General features: G+C 39.9%; 1 protein-coding gene across 2 annotated transcripts in view; it reads right to left on the bottom strand.

Annotated features, from left to right (window-relative positions):
• Window positions 1-22,703, bottom strand: part of LOC115234550 (nuclear hormone receptor E75) — a 92,847-nt gene that overhangs the window by 28,677 nt on the left and 41,467 nt on the right. Inside the window, exon 1 of one of the 2 annotated variants that reach the window (XM_029805715.1) lies at window positions 15,627-15,845. The exons of the other annotated variant lie outside the window; for it this stretch is intronic. Within the exon in view, the coding sequence (XP_029661575.1) occupies window positions 15,627-15,792 (166 nt within the window). The 5' untranslated portion in view covers window positions 15,793-15,845. Of the gene's footprint in view, window positions 1-15,626; window positions 15,846-22,703 lie in introns of those variants that run through there. 2 annotated transcript variants of the gene reach the window in all.

Genomic DNA, 22,703 nt, shown 5'->3' with positions numbered 1-22,703 from the left:
TCTCTCCAATTACAAATAACTCTTTCGTCACACCGTCGAGAAAATTCATCGTGTTTCGTCGGTACGGAACGCGACGTGTAACAGTACTCCTACGTTTCTACGCTCAAGTACGCACAAGTCCACGCGCTTGTACGTTCGAGAGGTACGTGCGTGCGTAAGAGCATGAATGACATAACGATCGTAGGAGTCGTCGGCCGTCGACCCTAGAATTGCCGGTACGTTACTAGCATGTGCATCGTGTTTTTTTTCTGGAAAATTTGTATTTCTCTATCCCGTAACTTTTCCAATTATAGCCGGGGGGAGTCGCGTAACTAGTACTGTGGTATCGCTAGTAGCCACTAAAATTTTGCACACTGCTCCTTTACCCCTTTCTGTCTTAAGCACGCATGCGTGAGAGTAGCGAATAATACGAACGATCGAGAGTGTTCGGTCGTTGACCTTTGGCAAATGCATTCGCGATGCATCGCGTTTGAAAAGAATTCTCATTAAATAAAATAATTTTCTTTTGCACGCGCGGATAGAAATAAGCTTTCTATAATACGATTCATACGATAAGAATTTTGATTATAACATCTGATTATAAAATTGTAAAAACTTATATTCGTCAAAAATTCAAGAAATAATGGAGATTAGATTATTTATCCATGTACCTTTTTTACCGATATTCACATGGAAATTTAATTGAGATGTTAAATCAATGTTCTGAATAGATAGTATAATTGAATTGTCATCAGTTGTCTCCTCACAAATTACAACTGTAATTTATTTTACGGGAGCATCAAGTATGACAAATAGCACGATAATTCTGGTAGCAGTCGGAAATGGACGTCTCATAGTGAAGAGTGGCTTGGCGCGCTAAGCCTGTTTTTCTGACCCACATCGTCGAAAGTTCGTTGCCACTATAATCCAGACGTGGCAGTTACCTGCGCAGTTTTGTTAGATGAATGATCTTTTGCGTCATACGATGTGACCACTGTTTTCGTTGATGTAATGTCTGGCGTGGCGCTCGCCGTTGCGTGCACGATCGTGGAGCCGGGAACGGTTCTCTGTATCTAGATAGAGGTCGATCTACTTTCGGTACCGTGAATTATAGATGAGATTAAGAGATAGAAAAGGAATATTATTAGTATTCACATCTATATCTTGTTAAAAATTGATATCGCTCAATGTGTGATTAATGTGTTATTTTTACACGAAAAGAGAGAGAGAGAGAGAGAGTGAGTTATATTGTATATTAATATTTTTAAATGCGCACAAAAATATTTCTTTTAATATATCTTGCTATAAAAGCACACGAAAAGAAGATGTTATTGAACATCTGACTTATGCTATGAAAATAGATATTTTAGTCATAAACAGTATATCTTGAAAATTGTTCTACATCATATATGCTGTCTTCACGATAGGTCGCTTTTTCGATTTCCTTCCTCGGCAGCTTTCAATGAAAAAGCGAGTCTCGTCTCGCGACTCGCTCGATCATCGAAGATTCTCGATTTCGGGGCACCGACAACGAGAAGGAGGCGATGAACTCGGTCATCGGGCAACAAACTGCAAGCCCCACTAGCTCGCCATCGTGGCTTCCTCTTTGCTTCTCGCTCGTTCCCTCCCTCGATCCTTCGCGCTCTTCGCATTTCTCTTCCTCTCCTTCTCCCTCTTTTTCACTTTGCCTCCTTTTCTTTTCGATTACACGGCGCACACACGCGTACGTTTATTCTGTATACAAGGTAACGCTGCTTCGAGGGACGCTTGACCGTGAACTTCTCGATGTTTCTTCGGGATTTCTCGCGCGGAAATCGGGAGGAATCGTGCCGACCGCGTGACGCTCCCTTGTGATTTCTTACGACCGTATCCTGGGAGAAGAGAGGTAAAGTAGATGCTGAGCAAGCCTTTAAATTTTTAAATGCTTACTTATAGTTCCTTATTATAAAGTTTCTTATATTCTTAGTTGAATTATCAAATTTTTTTGAAATGTCATATATATATTATACATCCTTTTATAATTCTCAGATATTTTAGATATCTTTGATTTTTAGATTTTATTCATAGATTAAATCATTATTCATCATAAATCTTATTCGCGTCAATTCCAACCAAGAATTTGGCAAGAACGTAAATATCGCGTTACATTTCTGATATTATAGCAGACAAATTTAAAAAACGTTTAAGAAACATTTATAGATGTCAAATGGATTGCAATGATTCATTAGTCTTAGTCTCATATCAAATGATTGCTGTTGTTTTTGATGACCCAACGACACGGATCGGGCATTAACGTTGATAATTTGTGACGGTGAAACGTGACGTCGTCGTGAAGCCGACCCCACCGCTCCTTCCATCCCGAACCTTCCTTGTCATGTGATAAACTCACGCGTGAATACGCGTACAGAGTAGCGGTTTCTCCCGCGTTGTCTAATAATGTTTTAGACAGGCGATAACAGCAGATCAATAATTTGTGGATAGAATTACCAATTCGATTTGATAGCGATATAGAAGTAAATCTCATATCTCGAAATTTACAACATTTGTCGTTTTCTTTATCTCTCGTCGTTCCTTCTAGGATTAACTATAATGTTAAAATAGAACGTGCGAATTTTGCCGTTCCCGGAAGAGGCGAGAGCGATGTTGATTCGACGTCGAAGTAATCCCTGGCGAGGGATGTACGGAGAACACAGGAGGAAAGGACGAAGGGGGAAAGGCAGAGGGGACAGGAGGAGGGCGTTAGGCAGGAATCTCGTGTGCAATTACTTCAGGGTACATCTAACCAGGGCTATGCACTCCGCGGGCGAGGGCCTCCTGACAAACGGTGAAAAAGCCCGTAGCGTAACCGTTGCTGTTGCTGCTGCATAGCACATTGACGTCGTTGCTAGTGTGGGTTACCTGGTTAGTGACCGGCCAACCGAGTTCACTGGCATCGGCCCTCTTCCAGGTTGGCTAATCTTGCGACGAACGGAGAACGCCTGCTCGCCTGCCTGCCTGCCTGACTCGCTCCTTCGTTTTCCCCTCTCCTCGACCACCTTCTCTTCTTCCTTCTTCCTCTTCTTGCTCCTTTTGCTCTTCTTTGATGGGAAATTCCCTTGGCGATTTCCAACGTGGCTTTCATTATTTCCGACAAGCTGATGAAACAATTGGCGATCAACTTATACGCTTCTTAATCGTATACATGGAAGAAAGATCTAGATTTAATTATATAATTACTTTAATTAATTCTTTAATTAGATTTAATTGTATAATATGAGTTCACGTAATCGAAAAAATATTCATTATTATGCTAGAAAGTTACGTTGTGAAAATTTGCCACCGTTCATTGAAAGTCCTCTTTCTCTGATTTCATATTAGTAATTTTGTATCGTCTTTGAATCAAATCTTTGTATAATATCTCGCGATAGATATACGAATATATTTAGTAATGACAAGATCCGGAAGATCGGACAGTTGCTGAAAAGATACACATGCGACGTACGAAATTTACCAATGATTCATTGTGTTTCAGTATGATTCGTATTCTATCTATTCTGTCCGATCTCTGCGAGTGACGCATCGAGTCATACGTTTCAGCATTTATCGTTACGCGCGTTAGCCCGTACGCACGTGCGGCTCGTTACAAGCAGGCTACAGGTGAAGTAGGTTCAACGCGTGTCATCAAATTTATCGTACAGATAGAATCACAGGATCGTGGTCCAGAATTTTTTCACAACTAAACTTTCTACCATTTTAGGATGCAAAGACAACGTTTAGATATAGCGTTAAACACGAAATAAATATTGCAATTTTAACGAAGGAGCGGCAAAATTATTTTTTCGCGAAATCTTGACCGACAAAGTATTAACATTATATATTTCATGTTCGATATTGTGTAGAAATCTAATAGTCCGACTTATAATCCGCGTTAATCACGCATGAAATAAGCAATTTACCGACTTGTTCGCTGATTCCTTATCCAATCGCGACGAGTATTAAATTAAACGGTGACCGTGAACCTACTTTTTGCGTAGCTTTTTGTCTATCAATCCTTGGACTCGCCTACCTTGGGATTCGACGATCGTCTCTGCGCAGTTTGACCTCGGCGGGAATGAAAAGGATGTCGTAAGGACATCGACTACCAAACGTTTTGTTTTTCTTTATTTTTCGACCGCTTTACGAAAGACTTCGAGTCGAAGATTTTTATCAAATCACATACAAGTAGTATACGATCCTTGAAGTTAACCAAATAAGCTCTTCTATTCTCGACATTTTCAGCGTCGAAATTTAATTCGGCGAGATTTTTTAATCTTACGCGATAATATTCTTTACAATTAAAGATCTCATTAAATTATTGATAATAGGGACACTTGTTCTCGAATGCGACAAGTTCGACAAGTGCTGAGGACAATGCGCTCGAGCTGAGTCGCTTTAGCGTCGGTCAGTGGCCGTGTGTCTTGGACGGTTACATATCACGTATTCACGACGCGAACTCTTCTTTGATCGGTCATCGGCACGACCCTCGACCATCATGTGCACACGCGCGAAGCGTCAGGGCGGTGGGCTTCGGTAATCCGTACGCATGCACATGTTCGTCGAAGCCGCGTGCATTCACCCCGGGGCAGTAGACTACTAGGGGTAGTGTAGTCGTCACATTTACCGCACACATTCAAATTTTAAAACATCGCCGCTAGACTTTACCGTCTCGAAATTGCAATCGTTCTGCTTTCGTTCTCACGACGTAGTGTTTATTTCGAAATATTTTTTGAACAATATATATCGTATATATAATTATTTAAGCGAAATATTTATCCATACAACGCACCAAAACTGGATTTCGGCGAATAAAAGCGAAACGCACGAAAGTTTAATCGAATGGAATCTCGTAGCCTCTTTTCGAATCACTCCTAGTATATCTCGGTGGCATGAGATGGAACGGAAACACGGAACGGTTCATCCATTGATATTCTTCAGTGGGCATAATTGTTCGCCTCGTTATACATCAACGTAATCTAGGCTGCAACGATTATTCTGGTAATCGAACAGTTTAATAGCAACGAAATTATAATTATTTCGCGAAATTGCTAAATCTCGATTAAAAAATATTTAATTAAATACGTTAAGTACAAGGGAAGATTTAAGTTCTCAGTCGTGTAAAGATCAATTGTTAAAAGGATTATTTGTTGTTGATAATAATCGAATCACTACTTTGTGGTGTGTGTATTGTTCTATTTTCCTAAACAACGTTTGATATATACTGAAGGGAAGTTGAGTTATATTTAACATGCAGAAATATTTCAATAATCAATTTAGCAGACGCCAAGAACGAGATTGTAGTAAAAATGAAAATTTGCGGCAAGTATGGGGAACGAATAAAGACAGCGTGCAAAGCTAAACCTGAACTGTGCTCCAGATCTGCCGAGTGTTCTAAATTCATAAGTACCGACGGTGCGATCAAGTCCACTCGGGGCATCGAGTGCTCGCTCTTATTCGCATGCTCAGAGTGCTGCGCGACGCGAGCGCGAACGCGAAAATGGGAGAAGACCATAGTGATTCGCGGGTGGCGAGGAGTGGGAAGAGGGAGGTTAGTGAACGCAACTGGACGTCGGTCACTCACCTCCAACCATATTGCTCCACATCCGCGGAAGATAAAGCGAGAGGGGAAGGAGACGCGAGGATAGAGGGACGCGCGGTGGCTGGACCACATGGCAGAAAACAAAGACAAAGTTATGCACCAGGCGAAAGGATACGCTTGAACCGGCTTATGTAATTGTCTCGCGAGACTTGGTCCAAATTTTTTTTTTCCTTCCTCGTTTTATCTTCCAAAATAGATTGCATCGCTGCCGTCTTATCTAGCAATCGCTCTGATAATCGGGGAAGGAAATTGGAACGGTCAAGCGTGTCGACCCTTGCTTCATCGATGCATTTACTTATACATCTCGAAGATATAGAGCGTTTGTATAATTACACGCCACTTATAAGGCGAATGTTCGCTGCCACGGCGAGAGTGTCACGAAACAATGCACGATAGCGTGCCGGAGAAAGTCTCGTGAGAGAGTATATCTGGGAAAGCCAATCGCCGGTCGCATGACGAGTACGACTTACAACGCGATACGTATTTTTCGTAGACTAATGAGCGACGGGATAGTACTCTCGTGATAGAAATGGAAAGATCTTATCACTTCCTCGTTTTCCTGAATCACCGATTGTAAAAGCTTGAAAGTTAATTCAGCCGGTTACTCCGCTTAACTCGTAAGATGTACAGGGATCCAACGGGGTAATAAGATTCTATTTTTTTTTTTTATAAAGATGCGAATATATACTGGACACGACGCGTTAACTTCAGCTATGAATTTCGTACTTAGAATTTATATAGGCGGTTTAATTCCCGTTCCACAGGAGGACAACCGTATTTGCGCGATTTTCTGCTCGCGAATGCGTCCCTTCCGGGCTGTTAGAAGGACCGCTTGCGGTAACGAGCAACCGATGGGACGGACTATTAGTCGGTCCCCATGGTATTGCGTTGGCGTGGTCCCGCATTAGCATCGATATAGCGAGGGTCAGGTCGGGTTCGCTGAACTCGATGCACCGTGTCGGTGCATCGTGCGAAACACGGCGCGGCGTCCGCGCGAGGAATGAAGAGTACTGGGCGGAATGTTAGAAACGGCCGGTGTCAATGTACTCGAGGAACCGCGACCATGATCTAAAGAACGATAGCGACACATCGATGCAACAACGTACTTCATGAGACAAGTGAACTAAAGAGATATACATGTAACGAGAATTGAAAAAATTAGCACTACATATTAATCTTTATAACTTTATAATGATTATGCAACGAGACAAGCCAATTTTGCAATCAATCAATAGAATTAATAAAAGTTTCGAAGTGAGATCGAATACTTTATATAATATTTATACAAACTTTCACGCGAGAAAAGTCTGTAAAAAACTATAGAATCTTTCGTTCACTTTTCCCTTTAAACGTCAAGTAGCGTGATATTATTAATATGAGTATTATAATAAAATATTATTTTTTTATTACAGTATATATAGTGACACAATTGATTACATTTAATTGTGATACAGTTGAAAACTACTTTTAAAATTGCAATGAAGTGTTATCCATGTCAATACGAGAGCACGTGGCAGCTTGCAAAACTGGTCCTCTCTGTGCGCTCATTGGCCCGCGACGCGCACCGCTGACCGAATAACCAAATTTGCGCTTGCCTACTTTGGCTGTTACGTAACCGCGTTGTTTCCACCGATTTCGTGCCAACGGGCCCCGAGGGACCCACTTGAAACTAGTGCCGTATTTTTTTTTCTGCGTATGTCACGGTTAATTTTAGCGCACAAAGCTTGAATTTTATTCAATTTTGCGGTACACGAATCTTCCTTCTTTCGTGTTATTGCTATAATTATTATATGACAAAATGCAGAAATTCAGAGGAACACATTTTCTTAAGAATTTCAAATTAATATTCTTTCAATGTATATTTAAATAATATTTTAATTTTACGGAGTTGCTTGACTAAAATAAAGATTGAGATATTTTTTGGAAATAAACTATGTCCGAAAATTCTTTATTTAATACCGCTATTAAATAATTTTAATCGTATTTAAATTTAATTATGGTTACTTTTTTTTATTCATGGGATAGCTTGGGAATTAAAAAAATTTGAAATATGGCAAAAACGTACTGCTGGATGCAGCAAGACCGCGCGCTCGCGCGTGCACATAGCGTCGTTGCGGTTGCTCCTAACGATGCATCGACCTCTCTCTACGCGGTCGTGGCATGTGCACGGCTAGTGCATCGGCGGATCTACAGTTAGGCGAACCGAATTCGCGACAATGAACGAGGAAGCTAGCCGCAGCTTACCGACCTATTTTTAGATCACTAACGGATGACTACGCGCGCAAATATAAATGCCCCATTTTCTAATTTCTATCACGATTGTTACAGTGATTTATTTTTACTTTGAAGCAGAATCTTTTTAAAGAAATTTTTAGTGATATTTTCTAGCTGAAATAGATTTCCATTAAAATTCGCAATCGTGGGGTGACAAAATTCTGCGTAAATAAATGTATTAATAGATGTCCAGCTAATTTTTCTTATAAAAAATCGCAACATTTTATGTGATATAAAAATTTTGTTCATTATACATCATATGTATATAATATAAAATCTTACAATCAGTAAAAAACTCGATAATTTTATGCGAACAAATTGTTTTCCTTCTCGGCACTGAGAATTAATAATTCTGAAACGTGGTATCGGACTTTGTTAACATTTCGTCACGACTTAGAGGCATTCGCGTTCACTAACAATTAGTTCGATGTTGGATCTCGCCCATAAGTTGCCTCTTTCGTTCACGTTGACTCGTGATCCAGATTCGGATTGACCCGCTTCCTTCGATTCAGCTGCAGAGCGATTAACATTCGATCTCACTAACGTATCGCCCACGTGATTCGACCAACAAAAGCGGCAAAAGGGCACCTACTAACGAGATCTACAATTCATAGGAAAACGAGTCTGCGGTGAAATCAATCGGTAGATAATAGAACCTGTACGGATCAAGCGTCGTTTATGCAAGAGGGATCAAAATGTCACATATTTTCGATTGCAATCGTTTGGAGCAAATCTATACTAGCAAGAACTGCGCGCGTCCAATTAAGCGAACGAAATGTTATCGGCTACGGGGACTGCTCACTAAGCATAATTGCCTCGGCATTTCGACATCGTAATTCAGTACGATTCAAATGAGAACAACAACAACCGTCAAGGCCCTTGACCTCTTGCTTGATATACTACACCGAAAGGTAGATTCTGCTGATGTCGTAATACATCTCGAAGGAGTCAGTAGCCCGGTGCCGAGCCATTGACCCAACAAGGCCGAACCGCCAAATATGGTGGAAATTTGTAGTCAATCCCGGAACTATTACAGTTGTCTCGATTAGCATATTTCTCTACAAACAGACTTGAACAATTTCATCGCTTAAATATGACGTAATGTTTTGAAAGTTTTGCTCGGGCAACATTTTGATCGGTTATCTTTCCGAGTTATCTCACCCATATTTACACTACGGAAACGTCAAAACTCTAAATCCCTTCTGAGCCTGATGTCTGAGGTGCCGGGATATTCACACGTCGAATTTAGCCACGTGACTCGGCGAAATCGTCTCCCTGGCTGTTCGCGCGCGCGGCCTCCACGTGGAGGACATTGTCGAGAATTTGGCGAGTCTGCTCGAAGCTTGGCGCGAGGAAGCGAGAAGCGGAGAAAGAGAGAAAGAAAAGAGCGTCCTCTCTCATCACGAGGTGTCACTGACTCCCGTACGTAGGTGATCGACCTCCATAGTCCCCACCAGTCTCTCTACATTCGTCGCTTGCCACCTTCTTACTTCGTCGCTGCTTCTCGTTGGCACTCTTGCCCCCCTTTCCTCCTGGTCATCTGCAAACGCGTACTGCGATGACGTAACGCCGGTTATTCAACCTGGTTGGCCAGTGACGAAATGCCAATGGCCACGATCCGGCTCTGCGAAAGTGCCCTCCGCCTCGCGTACCCGCTATTGTTGAAATGAGACGCGCTCCCATTTATTTTTCTTTCTCTTGCAGAGAGCGTATGGATAGCATCCCGACGTTAAACATCAATAATTAATCGTGAGTTTGCGTTTTTGAAGATCCGCCGAATAAAACGTACCGCGATTTATTATCGACAGACGAAATCTCGATCATATTTTGATATATAAAAAACGAGGAAAATTGCTTTATATTATACAATATAGCATAGCTAAAAATAACGAAAAAAAGTCAATCAATATTTATTAGTGATCTGATCAAATTTTGATCGTATGGATCATATTCGCGTCACGTGGCCTAATATAAATCTAATATCACAAACTTAAAGACGAGTCGATCGGAATGAATCACGCCGCGGGCCCGAAAGTGTTCAGTTGTTGTTTACAAATGTTGCTTTCGGGCGTTTTCAACCGCGTCATCGTGCTCTGATTAAAAGGCGGCGCTAAAATGTTCAACTTCGATCCTTAGTCCAGCTGGTGGTGGAAGTGCGTCTTTGATTAGAATTATTTATCGTCTTAGAAGCGCTAAACATCCCGCTTATACAGAAATCCATCGATCTAATGGAGGCTAGGAAATCAATCACAGAATCCTGACAGGATTAGACCTATAAATTTTGGATCCCGATCTGTTATAAATCGTAAGAATAATAAATAGAACATAATAAATAGAATTTCTTACTAAATGTCGCGAATAACAATGCAAACAGCGAGATATATAGTATAGGTGTAAATCAGTTTCTCGATTGATACGTTACTCGACACGTCGTCAAAATAAATTGTCCAGAAAGCATCTGCTACCATCAATCGATACGCGTTCTCAAAGATTTACAAATAGATTCTGACACGTGTGCCTCTACTAAATGAATCCATGATTCCGTTATACGCGGAATCCTGGGACGAGGAGGTAGGTGCACGCGTCAAGGATACGCGTGGCGGCGGCGGCGGGTGTTCACGTGTCGGCTATGTGAGTTTAACGCATGTGAAGAAGAGAACGAGAGACACCAGACGTGCGCGCGATGTACGCGGCGGTGAGTGACCTATGGGTCCTCTCGTCCCTCCCCTCCGCGAATATTGCGTGTCAATGTACTTGGTACTCAAGTGCGAATGTCGCGCAATGCGTGATCGTTGGATGAATATGCTTTATCAATATAAACGTGTCCCATAAGGTTTCTTTTATCTTTCCTTTATTTAACTGTCCGACAAGATATGATATAATCGATGCGATAATTGATTGATTAATCTGTATTCGCCGAAAATTGCAAATTGTTATTTGCAATTAAATAAAAAATAAAATCAAACTTATCACACGATCAAACAAGAAATTAAGTTATCATTATAAAATAATGATATGAGTAAAGATTATTACGTATAAAGAAAATTTTATATTGTTTTTCCCATACGATATGCGAGCAGATAAATGTAAATTGAAAACGGGAGAATGCAAAGGTAGATTCCCGCAAAACTAGCGTGCATAACCAGCGCGCGAGTCTGGTTTACATTCTGGATATTCCTCGCGATATTACTTTTTGTCGCGCGTATCGATTTAACGGTGAATCCTTAGGCGAGATTACGGAAGCAGAGTTGCGGTTCACAATGTCATTAGCACGGCGAAATAATAATGGATTTTCTTCACGAAGAGAGATCGGCCGTTGTAGCAGAGTATGCATTTATCGCGCTGCACTTGAAGTATGACCGAAGAGGGGAACGAACCCGAACAGAAAGAAGGAAGAACGAACGAAGCGAGCATCGCGTTAATGACTTCTGTCGTCATTAGATGTAATCGATATAATCTCGCGCGTCGGGTAAGTGTTGGATGAATCTGTGTGATGTCTGAGAAGTACGACGGTATTTTATTGCTCTACGCCGTATAATGTGGAAGTTATTATTCTCTTATCGCGTACACATAATCGCACATACGATCACAAAGTTATCGTCTTACTTACCTCACTTCTAAATGCTTTAATTTATACAAAGTTGACTTCTTCGCTATGCGAGACTCGCACAATGGACGATTAGTATCTGCCCTTTTTATCTTCAAACATGTTGACGTAAAAAAGGTCACGTATACAAAGATTAGGTATTCGCACAGAATAAATCTCATTCGATTTCTCTTCCATTCGCCTATTTTTCAAAGTAGGTACGCAATATCTGTCGCTGCCGTGCGGAGTCAAGTTGACGACCAGGAAAGAAAGGAGAACGCGAAATAGGGGGAGAGCTGGTCGCCGAGTTGGCGCGCAAATGGGTCGGGGAGCAATGACCAGCTCGGCATTGCTGAACTGAAAATTTATTGGGGACGCTGACGCCGCACTCTCGCGCGCATTGCGCAAGCCCCTGGCCGATCGGACATGTATTTTTGCGCGCATTAATCGTAATCGAATCCCGGGGAAAGGTACGCGCGCGCGCGTGCATGTTTTCGACGCGAGTCTCTCTGTATGACGGGTCACCGGCGCACGTAAATTACTTTCGATTTTCGCTATCTCCGAAAACTTTCTAACTCGATGGCAGAAGTATCGCGAATACCCCGGTACAAGTATTACCAGCACACTCGATACAAGCGCTGGAAACTTTCTATTCAGAAAGAATAGAACCGAATTAAGATAATAATGGAGGTAATTACACGTTGTTCCTTCATTTTACGCCAAACGTAACTCCCATTCGCGAACCGATCCCGAATGTGGATAACTCGAGAAAGGATATATAATAAATATTCAATGTGTCTCGACACGAATGTATTTTTGATTGCCCTATAATCGTCGTCTGATTGTTTTTAACGATAGACTTTTGCGCGCGCGTTACCTTCGCCCTTTTATAAAAGTAGGTGTCGCAAAGCTGGCGAGACGCGAACGAAGAGAGGCGCGATCGAAAATAATCGAGCAGGCCGGTTTCGCAAGATGACGCGGTCCAGCGCGTAAAGCAAGGCTATCGGGTCGTAGGCATGGCCTGGTTGCGCCTGTTGCTGACACGACGAGTACACATCACTGTTTGCCGCGGAGTTAACAGAATACCAGAGAAGATGAGCTCTCCGAAGTCTCCACTGACGTAAGTGGTGCTAAGTTATTTGTGTTAGATGCGTAATAGCCGACAGACTGATATAGACAAAGAGAGATCTGATGTAAGAGGTGGTTTTTAATATATTAAGGTAACTTAACGTCCTCTTTAAAATTTCTTCACCACAATCTCTTATCTTAAAGATATGAGATATAATCAGATAATACTTTTATTATTCTTTCATAATTTGATAAAGTAAATCGAATTCTTTTTAGAATTTCCTATACTCTAAATAATATCGCATCACATTTGACGATATATATATGAGATAAATATGAGTAAAATCTGAAAACTATCGTAAATACACAGTTCACAGTCAGATCTATTGTATCGATCCGAATTGACGATTGATTATTTGGGTTGATCTGCGCGACGTTACGTTGTCATCGACACCATAGTAGAACAAGCGCCGCGTCTAACGCGTGAAAGTAAGAGCCGACACGGCGTTGGTGTACCAGCGGCCTTGATTCGGTTGGGGTTACCGGCCGACATCCAGGACGGCCGAGGCCCGTTTGACGTTGCTCAATACCGCAGTGGACATGCCTGACTGTAAAAACGGTCGCCTCATTTGCGAGACGTTGTGATGAAATTTCGCTCTTGTTTCTAGAGATGTTCATTATTAGCTTGGTTTGAGTTTAACCGTTATTTAAATGTTAGGTACATTTTAACCGTTTAAAAATATCGTTTATATTCTTTTATTATAGAAGAGTTATTAAGAATAATACGACAATCTATAAATAATCTTGTTTATGATCTCAGCCGTTAATACGGCATCACAATTTTGTTTCATTCTATCAATTGTTATATGGTCAAGTGAAGATTTGCTAGATTTACTAGCTCAATCAAAGATTCGAAGAACAATCTCGCAATGACACAATTCATCTAACAATAAATGACACGCACGCTTGATAGTCGGCTAATCGTTTCCATTAAATTGCGAACGCGGTGAATATCCATTCGAGTTTTACGAGGAACGCGTTTAGGTAAGAATTGGCGATACGTTTATGTAAGCCGATGAAAAAAGGTGTCGCACACGCGGATAAAGCCCAGTCGGGGCACACGAGACGGTGAGACGTGACGCAACTTCAAAGGTGGGTCGACGAGATGAGAGCAAGTGCGAGAGGGTCTCTTCGGCGAGGAGAAGGAGGAGGGAGAGATCGACGAGAAAGAAGAAATGTCGCCGCGAGCGCGAGGTCAGAGCTGCAGCTTTCTCCGAGTGGCAGAGGCTGGTAGCGAGCGATCGAGAGTAAAAGCTGTCAAGGGGAGAGAGAAAGAGGAGCGAGCGGGGCGAGTAGCGCGGCCGAGCAGAGAGACAACGTCAGAGAGAAAGGTGAAAGCACTCTCACCTCGCGGCTCCCGTCGCCCCTAGAGGATCTTCAGGTTTTTATATCTGGGGCGTTCGATAAAAAAAAAGGAGTAGCAATTGCAGTGACGACTTGACTGACGCTAGGAAAATTATTCCAACGGTCTCTGTGCGATATATTTCTCTCAGCAATGTTTTTCAGGCCACTAAGTAAATTGTCGCCAACAAAATGTATATATAGAACGAAAGAGAATATTATTCTTCGAAGAAGGACATAGACACATTCTAAGTCAACATACAACTGTAGAACAACGGCCCTGAGTCGTTTTGCGAGCAATTGCGAAATTCGAAAACGACTGACGCTGGTACATTCTCGTATCTATTATTATTCAACGCGTTTCTTTTTTTCTCTCGGCGCGTGCTGAGGGACGTGGTGAGCGGAATTAGATCTTGCTATACAGAAGCATTTGTCATTAGAATAGATAACTTGATAATAATATGTTTATTAGAACAAGACTATTATAATAGCGATTGCTGATTTCGCGATAAAAGAAGAAAGGAAAGGCAAGATTTATTTAATCGACATTCTCTCCATTATTAGATTTCTAAACTGATAAACAGGCAAAATAAAAGTATCGGAAACTATATAAGTTCATTTTTACATTCTCGAATTCTAAGATCACTTATATATCACCGGTTTGTCTAGGATCATTGAATATACTTAGCGGAAGCAAATTATGCATCGAATTATAATATCAATTATTACAGTTAGAATGTGACATCGTTCTTTATCAAGTGTATATAAAAAACATACTTTGATGATAAAAAGCGTGTTTTTCCCGCTTCTCTAAAGATGCCTTAAGTGATGCTGCAACTGCCATCGCTCGGTACACAGTGCAAGTTGATCGTTAGGTGCATGTAAGTTCGCGGACGACAGATGGCAGACCCGCGTCCGTGCAGCTCGACAATGTCAATGTCAACGAGCACGTGAGCCCCGCTCGAGGTAAAATCGATACGACTCAGTGTCAAAGCTTTTCCCGGAGAAAGGCGCGCAAATTGCATATTCCAAATATATCTGGTTGCATATGAGAAATGATACGAGGATGTACGAGAACTAATGCAATATGGGTGCTTCGAGTAGAATCTGAATTTCATAATGTGTTGTCAGGGCTCAATTCTGAGATACGCTCATAATTATATCGCAACTAAGTCAATAATAATATAGAATTTACTGGCGGACAAATATCCCTTTCTTTGGTGACATTTAAAACATTAAATTTATAAATATCGACATTAATCAATATCATTTATGATCAAAGTGCGTATTGAAAGCAGTTGTTGAGCTGGATTATTGTGTAGATAAATAGAACAATAATTATTAAACATTATTGAAAGTTTCAAAATGACATGAAATGTTTAGACTAGTCCAATCCTTCATCAACCCATAGCCGATCCTGCGCGGAACGACAACGATGAACAACAGATCCTTTCAAAGAAATGACCTCGTCGAGATAAGCAAATAATAACAAAAGATAATGTAAGAATAAAAATTTTGAGAATAATTATTAATTAATAGAAACATCGTATATTGAGATCCGCGGACAGAATCAGCAAGATCGGACATCCGATTACTAGACGTTTTTGCTCACTGGACAAGCGTCTGATTACTTTTCACACCCGTTTAAAAGATTTCAGCTATTAAAACGATAAGCGTGATATTATTGCAATACGTTTATCGAACCTTTGACACGTTGATGACGTCTGTCGGTTTTCTGCTGCATCTCAGTGATCACGATGGTAGCCGTCTCACTGATGACAATCGGATCCAGGGTTGTGTTATAGTCGACGATCGGTCCGCGGACGATCGCGTCCTTATTCGCGTCATCGCGTACCACGATTGTTGACATACCCGCGTTATTAACAGTGTATGTTAAGCAATGCGCGTTTCCCCGCGATGGGAAGGTAATGCGTACTCGAGGGTTGATATGACCATGAATGATGCGGCGGGGTGAAACGCGGGATGAAACGCGAGACTTCTTGCGCAAGCGTCAATGTGCCCACGCTATTTGGGGGAGATCTAAGTCTCACTGGGCGCGTTTAATCCCTTTCGGAAAAAATTCAGGAACGAAGAAATAAATGGATGAAGGGTTGTGTATCGATTCTGATGAAAATTAATTTTTTCCTGTAAATAATTTCGGATTTATTATTGTGTAACGTTTATATAGAATGCGGCATATCTTCAATTAAAATCTCGATGCTAATGAGACTATAATATAAATCCTGTTTATTTCTTGTCGCGATCTTTAGATTTTACAAATCATGTTGTACAATCAATGTTGAACGTATTTATATCTGTTTATGAGCGACATAAATCTACGAGAAATAACGGCGGTAAATGATAAAAATAGGATAGAAGGCTATAAGCGGAAATCATCCATAACTAACAACAAACCGTTAGTACAAAACGCATGAACAATGCAATGATACATCCTAGCGATGTTAATCGATACGATCGTTGCAGGTGATATCTCTCTGTCAATTTATAACTATTGATAAAGATCAGCGAGAGAGCGGTGTTTCGAAGGACGAATATCTCGGATAATCTCTGAATATACTAATATTTCTCGATACTTATATATATATATATATCATTAATTTTATTTTGTAACTATACTTAATTACTTACTCCTTGATGTTTCATGTAGTATCGCAAGATTGATTAACTGATTAACTTACCTACAACAAAAAGATAAAAGAGTATATTAATATAATTAATATAATAATGTAAAAGTATATTTATTCGCGTGTGTGTATCTATGACAAAACTTGTACGTATTATCAAAAGATTTAATCGATTCAAAGGTTCTTAAGTTATGCCGATTTCGCAGGCGATACTTTATATCTCGTGTCATTATCGCAAACTTGTACGGTCATACATTGTCGCAAGTGGGACACGCGACACTGATCAACTAAAAATAGATACCATATGCAGAAATGTTATCATTGTCTATAGATGTTGCATAAGGGTTAAGGCTTGACGTCAATGTATCACGCGCGAATCGGTGTTCTAATTACTTAGGCGTTACATTCACCGACCTTTCAAAGATCGTATTTTTCATTTCTCTGCATCTGTCTATATATATATAATCATTACCCATAAAAGTTTTTTAATTTTTTTTCTTCCACGAAGTGTAATTCAATTAAACTTAGACGCTTAGATGTATCTCACACGAAAAATCAATAGAAACTTATTAAATTCATCAATAAAGCTATTAATATCATTGTCTGACAAAACTAATAAAGTAAATTATGTTATTCAGAATAGTCAGTTTTACAATCCCAAAGTGCGCCATATAATAGGAACAAAATCTAACTGTAATCTGTCTCGTAAAACCTTTGGGTACCTTTTTACCTGACCTAACTCTATCCTCATTCACGTAGGCAAGTATGCTATCTTGACAGCTAGCCGAAACCAAAACCGGGCGTTTTCGAAAATTAAGTCGGGATCGATTGGTCCCCTTTTAATAGGCCATAATGTTATCTCGGTCGTTTTATCATATCGGTACCGACCCGCGAGATGTGAATTTCCTGTCGTACCGACCTCTCATTAGAGATTCGCAAAAGGCGGTGGCGCCTCCGCTCGGATTGCATACGAAACATTTCACGATCATATGTGCGATGAGATTTTTGCATGCGTGTGCGTAATGCGTGCTCTTGTACAGGATGTTCCAAAAAAACATTTTTAACAGCAGCACATTTCGTTTTTCCATTTTTTCTTGTCTAATTTTTTTAAATAAAGTTTAACGTAAGATTATTAGCCTATTGAAAGACTTAATCAAGATCTATTTAAAGTTATACTGCTGAAATGATATAAGATATAATTCCGGAGATCTCTAGAAATGGACTATTCTTGTAGCTCATCGATTTATGATAGCCTTTCGCAAATGGACGACTTTAACAGAATGTTTTCCTGGAGTTACCTGGTTTAGTACGCGATCTACTTATATGCTTAAAGGAATGTGCAACAGATGCATTGCAAAAAATATATGCAATAGATAAGTTGCGTGAAAAGATTTGTTCGCAAAAAAATGTGCAATTATCGGGATTGCAACGTTAGTTTAAGTTGATAATTTCGATAGATCTCAATCAATATAATCCTGATTAAAATAGGTTACATTCGTAAAAATAGTGTTTTAAGAATAATCGTTCCCTTTTATTTTTTTTCCGGGATATATTAAGAAATATTGATATGAATGATGACGCGTAAAAATAGCGCGAGGACAGCGGTTTCGATCATGACAGCTTCGAGAATAGAATTCCGATGTTTATCTTTCTTGAAACAATCTGTATCAAAAACGGAATAGATTCGCGAGCGCGAACGCGCGCGTCTGCGCGTGTTGGTGTATCACCTTGGAGCACCTACTACACCTACCTATAGGGTCGTTGACCGGGCGCGAAGGAAAGTGGGACGGTGCGAACGCTACCGAACGGCTAATGTGCGAAGGCCTTGAGAGATCACTGACGCATGCCTCCATACAGGCAGACGCGTGTAACATATGCGTCCTCTCTCTTTCTCTCCCTACATTTATTTGAAAGATGACTCTTTTTTCATCGCCAAAATTTGTCCCAGCCTTCCAATATTCTCAGTTTCTTTTTATACTCTCGTATAAAAACTAATACTAAGAATACTAACTTATATTTACATGTATCTATTTATATGAATATAAATCCTTGAGTAAACAGCTGAATTATGTTTCTCTCATTAATGTGAATGAAATTGATCGAAAAAATTGCGCAATGTGAAACGTTCCCATCGCGGAAGCTCGATGAAAGTGGTCCACAATACTTTGATGTTAATCGGCAACTCTGAGAAAGTGAAAGCAAACGACCGCGTGTTTCTCTACGGTTATGCGATATTTCTAGAGTCATAACTCGATATCGCCAATATTCTTATATGCTTTGTCGGTTAATGTTTACGAAACTATATATTTTTTAACTCGTCAGATCTCAGCGAAAAAATAATTACGTATAAACACAATGTCCCCCCCCCCAAAAAAAAATATTAATAATTAGCCATATTAATCATTGAACAAATACAACTGTTTGTTACACACACGTTGAATATTAAAATTTTTTTTTTGCTTTTTTTTATAAAGTTATAGGACAGATCGCTTCTGTTCGTTATACGTCAATAAAAAAATTGATTTATGTAATTACTGTGTTTTTTTTAATGATTTATTCGCGATGATTAACAAGAGTCGAAACGAGTAAATTTGCTGTTGCGCTTGAGAAATCAGTTCTCGTCGCCCGTTTCCGGCCTCCCACCCTCTCACGGACATACCACTACGAATCCCGGGGTCGGGGTGATATCAGGTCGTTGGGGCAATGATTTCACCACGATTCCTAACCCGGTCAACCGCGACACGGATTTGACGCACCAACCTCCGCCACCCCCGATTATGTGTTGTCGTAGCATCCATTCGGAACCATCCTACGCGGATAATTGCGCGAATCTTGTAAATCGCAACGCGACAAACCGTAAAATTATTTCTTCGTGAAATTACGTTTCTCCTCGGAACGATCAAGAAAAATATTTATGGATTTGTGATTCGATCATTTAGTCCATAACACAATCACCGATAAATCTTCGTTTAACTTCATAAACGTTAAGCTCGCATACTTACAATTAGATAAAAAAAAATCAATCAAAAAACCTATAACTTGCTAAAAAAAAAAGTATGACAGTTCTGGAGCAATCTGCACATATCCTAGTACGTCCAGCTTTTATATATCGATTGTATCGTTTTATTGGCAGGCGGTGTGACATTAAGCAACATGCGGTTATTACCATATTTATAACTTACACAATAGTTGCAATTGGTGCGATTAGCGCCACGTAAGAGACAAACGGGTATGCAAAACCGGGTGCGCCGATATATCGGTTGATTTGTACGCGAAGTTCGTCGCGGATCGACGAGCTCGTCCTTCGGAGCCGGAATCCGCGTCAAGTGGTTCATCGACATCGAACGAGGATAATCGCTCTGTATGCGCGCCTTCGACGTTCACGCTGCCTCTCGATCGTGATTCAATACTTTTTTCCCCCCTATCTAACAAGCTGAATGTTCTCTCGACGGATACTCGAGTGATTAAGTGTTTACGCGTCACGGTTAACCGTCGTGTGATGCATCTTATTAGCCACAGATATGATAATTACTTACAAAATGTAGAGAAACGTGCATGTTTAACAGCACACTTTGATATAATACAATAAATGTTATTTAAATTAGAATCATTAAATTAAAAATTATTTAAATTACAAACTTAGTTTGAAAAGTATAATTGAAATAGAATCTTACAATTTGTTACTTCCTCTTTAAAACAGACATTATTTTTTGCCGATATTTTGATGCATTTTGTTGTATATTAAATCTAATAAATGATAATAGCGTTTGAAAGAAAGAGAAGATTAGAGAAAAAAAAAGATACTGGATTTATTTTTTTATTAGGACGCATGGTTCAATGATCTGTTATCAATCGATCGATGCACGTACGATGTGCTGTCAACCACGTGATATTTTTGGGATTAATAATACCTAAGAAAAATATTCGATAAAGATCTAGATGTCAGATAACGCGATAAAGCATCTAAAAACAAAAAAAAAACAAAAATTACGGCAAACGAGAAAACGTCTAAAAAATAAATACGATGGAGGGCATATGCTGTGGATGTAAATTATTACGCATAAAAATAAAAGAAAGGAATTATTTTATGCTTTCGTTTCCTACAAAAAAAAGGACTAAATTTTACGATGGATTTCTGCTAGCATATTTTAACTCTTTTTTAACCCTTTCGTAACGGTAACAAGGACCTTCTAGTAACCTCGATTATGCTTAAAAAGACAAGAATTCGTTCATTGCGTCGTCAAATCTAAAAAAATAAAAAAAGGGCTAAAAGGGTAGAAAACAACGCGATCCCTAACGGGATCGAAACCACGCGAGAGACCAAGTCTCTTATTTTCTTCCTCTACAGTTTAAGAAGTAATCTTTCTCCCGATAGCAGTTTCCTCGTAAATGTGCGAAGGTTTGAAGGATTAAAAAAAAAACCTTTCGCACTTCGACGAACTCTTCGCACGTTCTGCAGCTATAAAATGTTTTATATTTTTTTACCATGGCGAATAGTGGCTATTGAGTTACGATTGACTTCGAACATTTTTTTCCCTTCATTTTTATTATGTTCTCTTTTTTTATTAACGTCGAAACCATCGCCGGGAGATTTATCGTAACTATTCTTTTCCTATCGACCATCAGAAAAAAAGGTATGCAAGTAAAGCAAAATAAAATATAGTATATGTCATTTTAGAAAAAAAAAAGAGTTAGTTTCTGCTTCAATCTAGTCGCCCTTCACGGTTAATCACAGAACTGAAAGCGAAAAAAACTGGAAGCGAAAAAAAATAAAAATTGTATTATTTTACTTTAAAAGATAATTATGCATTAAATAATTATATAGTCTATAGACAAACGTAAACTATATATCATTGTTTCTTGTACTCGGCCGAGATTAATTAAGATTTAAATGACTCAAGGCAGATAAATGAGAAAGCACATCTCAAATATCATTATTGTCGTGACAGTCACATAGGATATTCTCGCTTTCAGCAAAACTCGAAAGATTAAACCCCGGGGGCTTAAGCGGGAGCGGTTGCTTCGTTCTCGCGAAGCAGGGTGGAATGACCCCGATAACGCAAATTATCCCGCTAAACGTAGGTGACCTATGTATATCCGTGTCAAGTGGCCCCGCGAAAATAGCAGAACCATGGACCCCATCTCCGAGAGGCTGTGTGTCCTAGTGGGGGCATGATAATATAGGGTGGGAGAAACCGAGAGAAGGGCGTATCGAGAAGGGGAAGGGAAAGGGAGAGAAAGAGAGATCCGCTGGCCTAGTTAGGGTGAGTGCCACCCTCGGCGGTCGACGACCTCGCGACCTCGGCGCCCGCGAACCTCCCGCTTGCCTCTGAAGGTATCTACGATCGCTTGCCAAAGAAATATATATCACTCTAGAGGACGAATCTGTGCGGGAAAGTTTGAGGACCATACATTATAATAATCTGTGCATATCCTTTTCTTGTCATTAGAGATATTTATATGTTATACACACTTTTTATAAAAATTATATGTATATAATTATTATATATAATATTTTATTTCGATTCCTAGAGAGAGATATATATAAATTCAGATTGGAATAAATCTCCTTGCCAAAGAAATATATATCACTCTAGAGGACGAATCTGTGCGGGAAAGTTTGAGGACCATACATTATAATAATCTGTGCATATCCTTTTCTTGTCATTAGAGATATTTATATGTTATACACACTTTTTATAAAAATTATATGTATATAATTATTATATATAATATTTTATTTCGATTCCTAGAGAGAGATATATATAAATTCAGATTGGAATAAATCTCGCTCCCTTCAATTTTCTTGTTTTTTTTTTTTTTTTGGAAGATTTCATATGAGATTAAATTGCATATCGCATGTCCAAAACAAAAATTTTGTAACGAGCAGGAGAACTTTATATTAAGTTCGTGGCAAGAAGAATGGAATCGGCGAGTTTTCGAGGGGATGGGCGAGCTATGACGCGGAGGTGGAATGCATAAGTTGGGGTGGATGTAATATCTATAGCATAGGGCGACAGGTTGGTAGAAATGCTATACTTAGCACGGAAGGGAGGGATGAGCGATACCGAGGCTGGTTGGTGGGTCAGAGTTCGTTGGCCTCGAGGTTACCGGCCCTCCCTTCACTCCCCCCCCC

This window comes from Formica exsecta, unplaced genomic scaffold (assembly GCF_003651465.1).
Source record: "Formica exsecta isolate Colony F162 unplaced genomic scaffold, ASM365146v1 scaffold20, whole genome shotgun sequence".
NCBI lineage: Eukaryota > Metazoa > Arthropoda > Insecta > Hymenoptera > Formicidae > Formica > Formica exsecta.
This window is presented reverse-complemented; position numbering and strand designations above follow the sequence as displayed.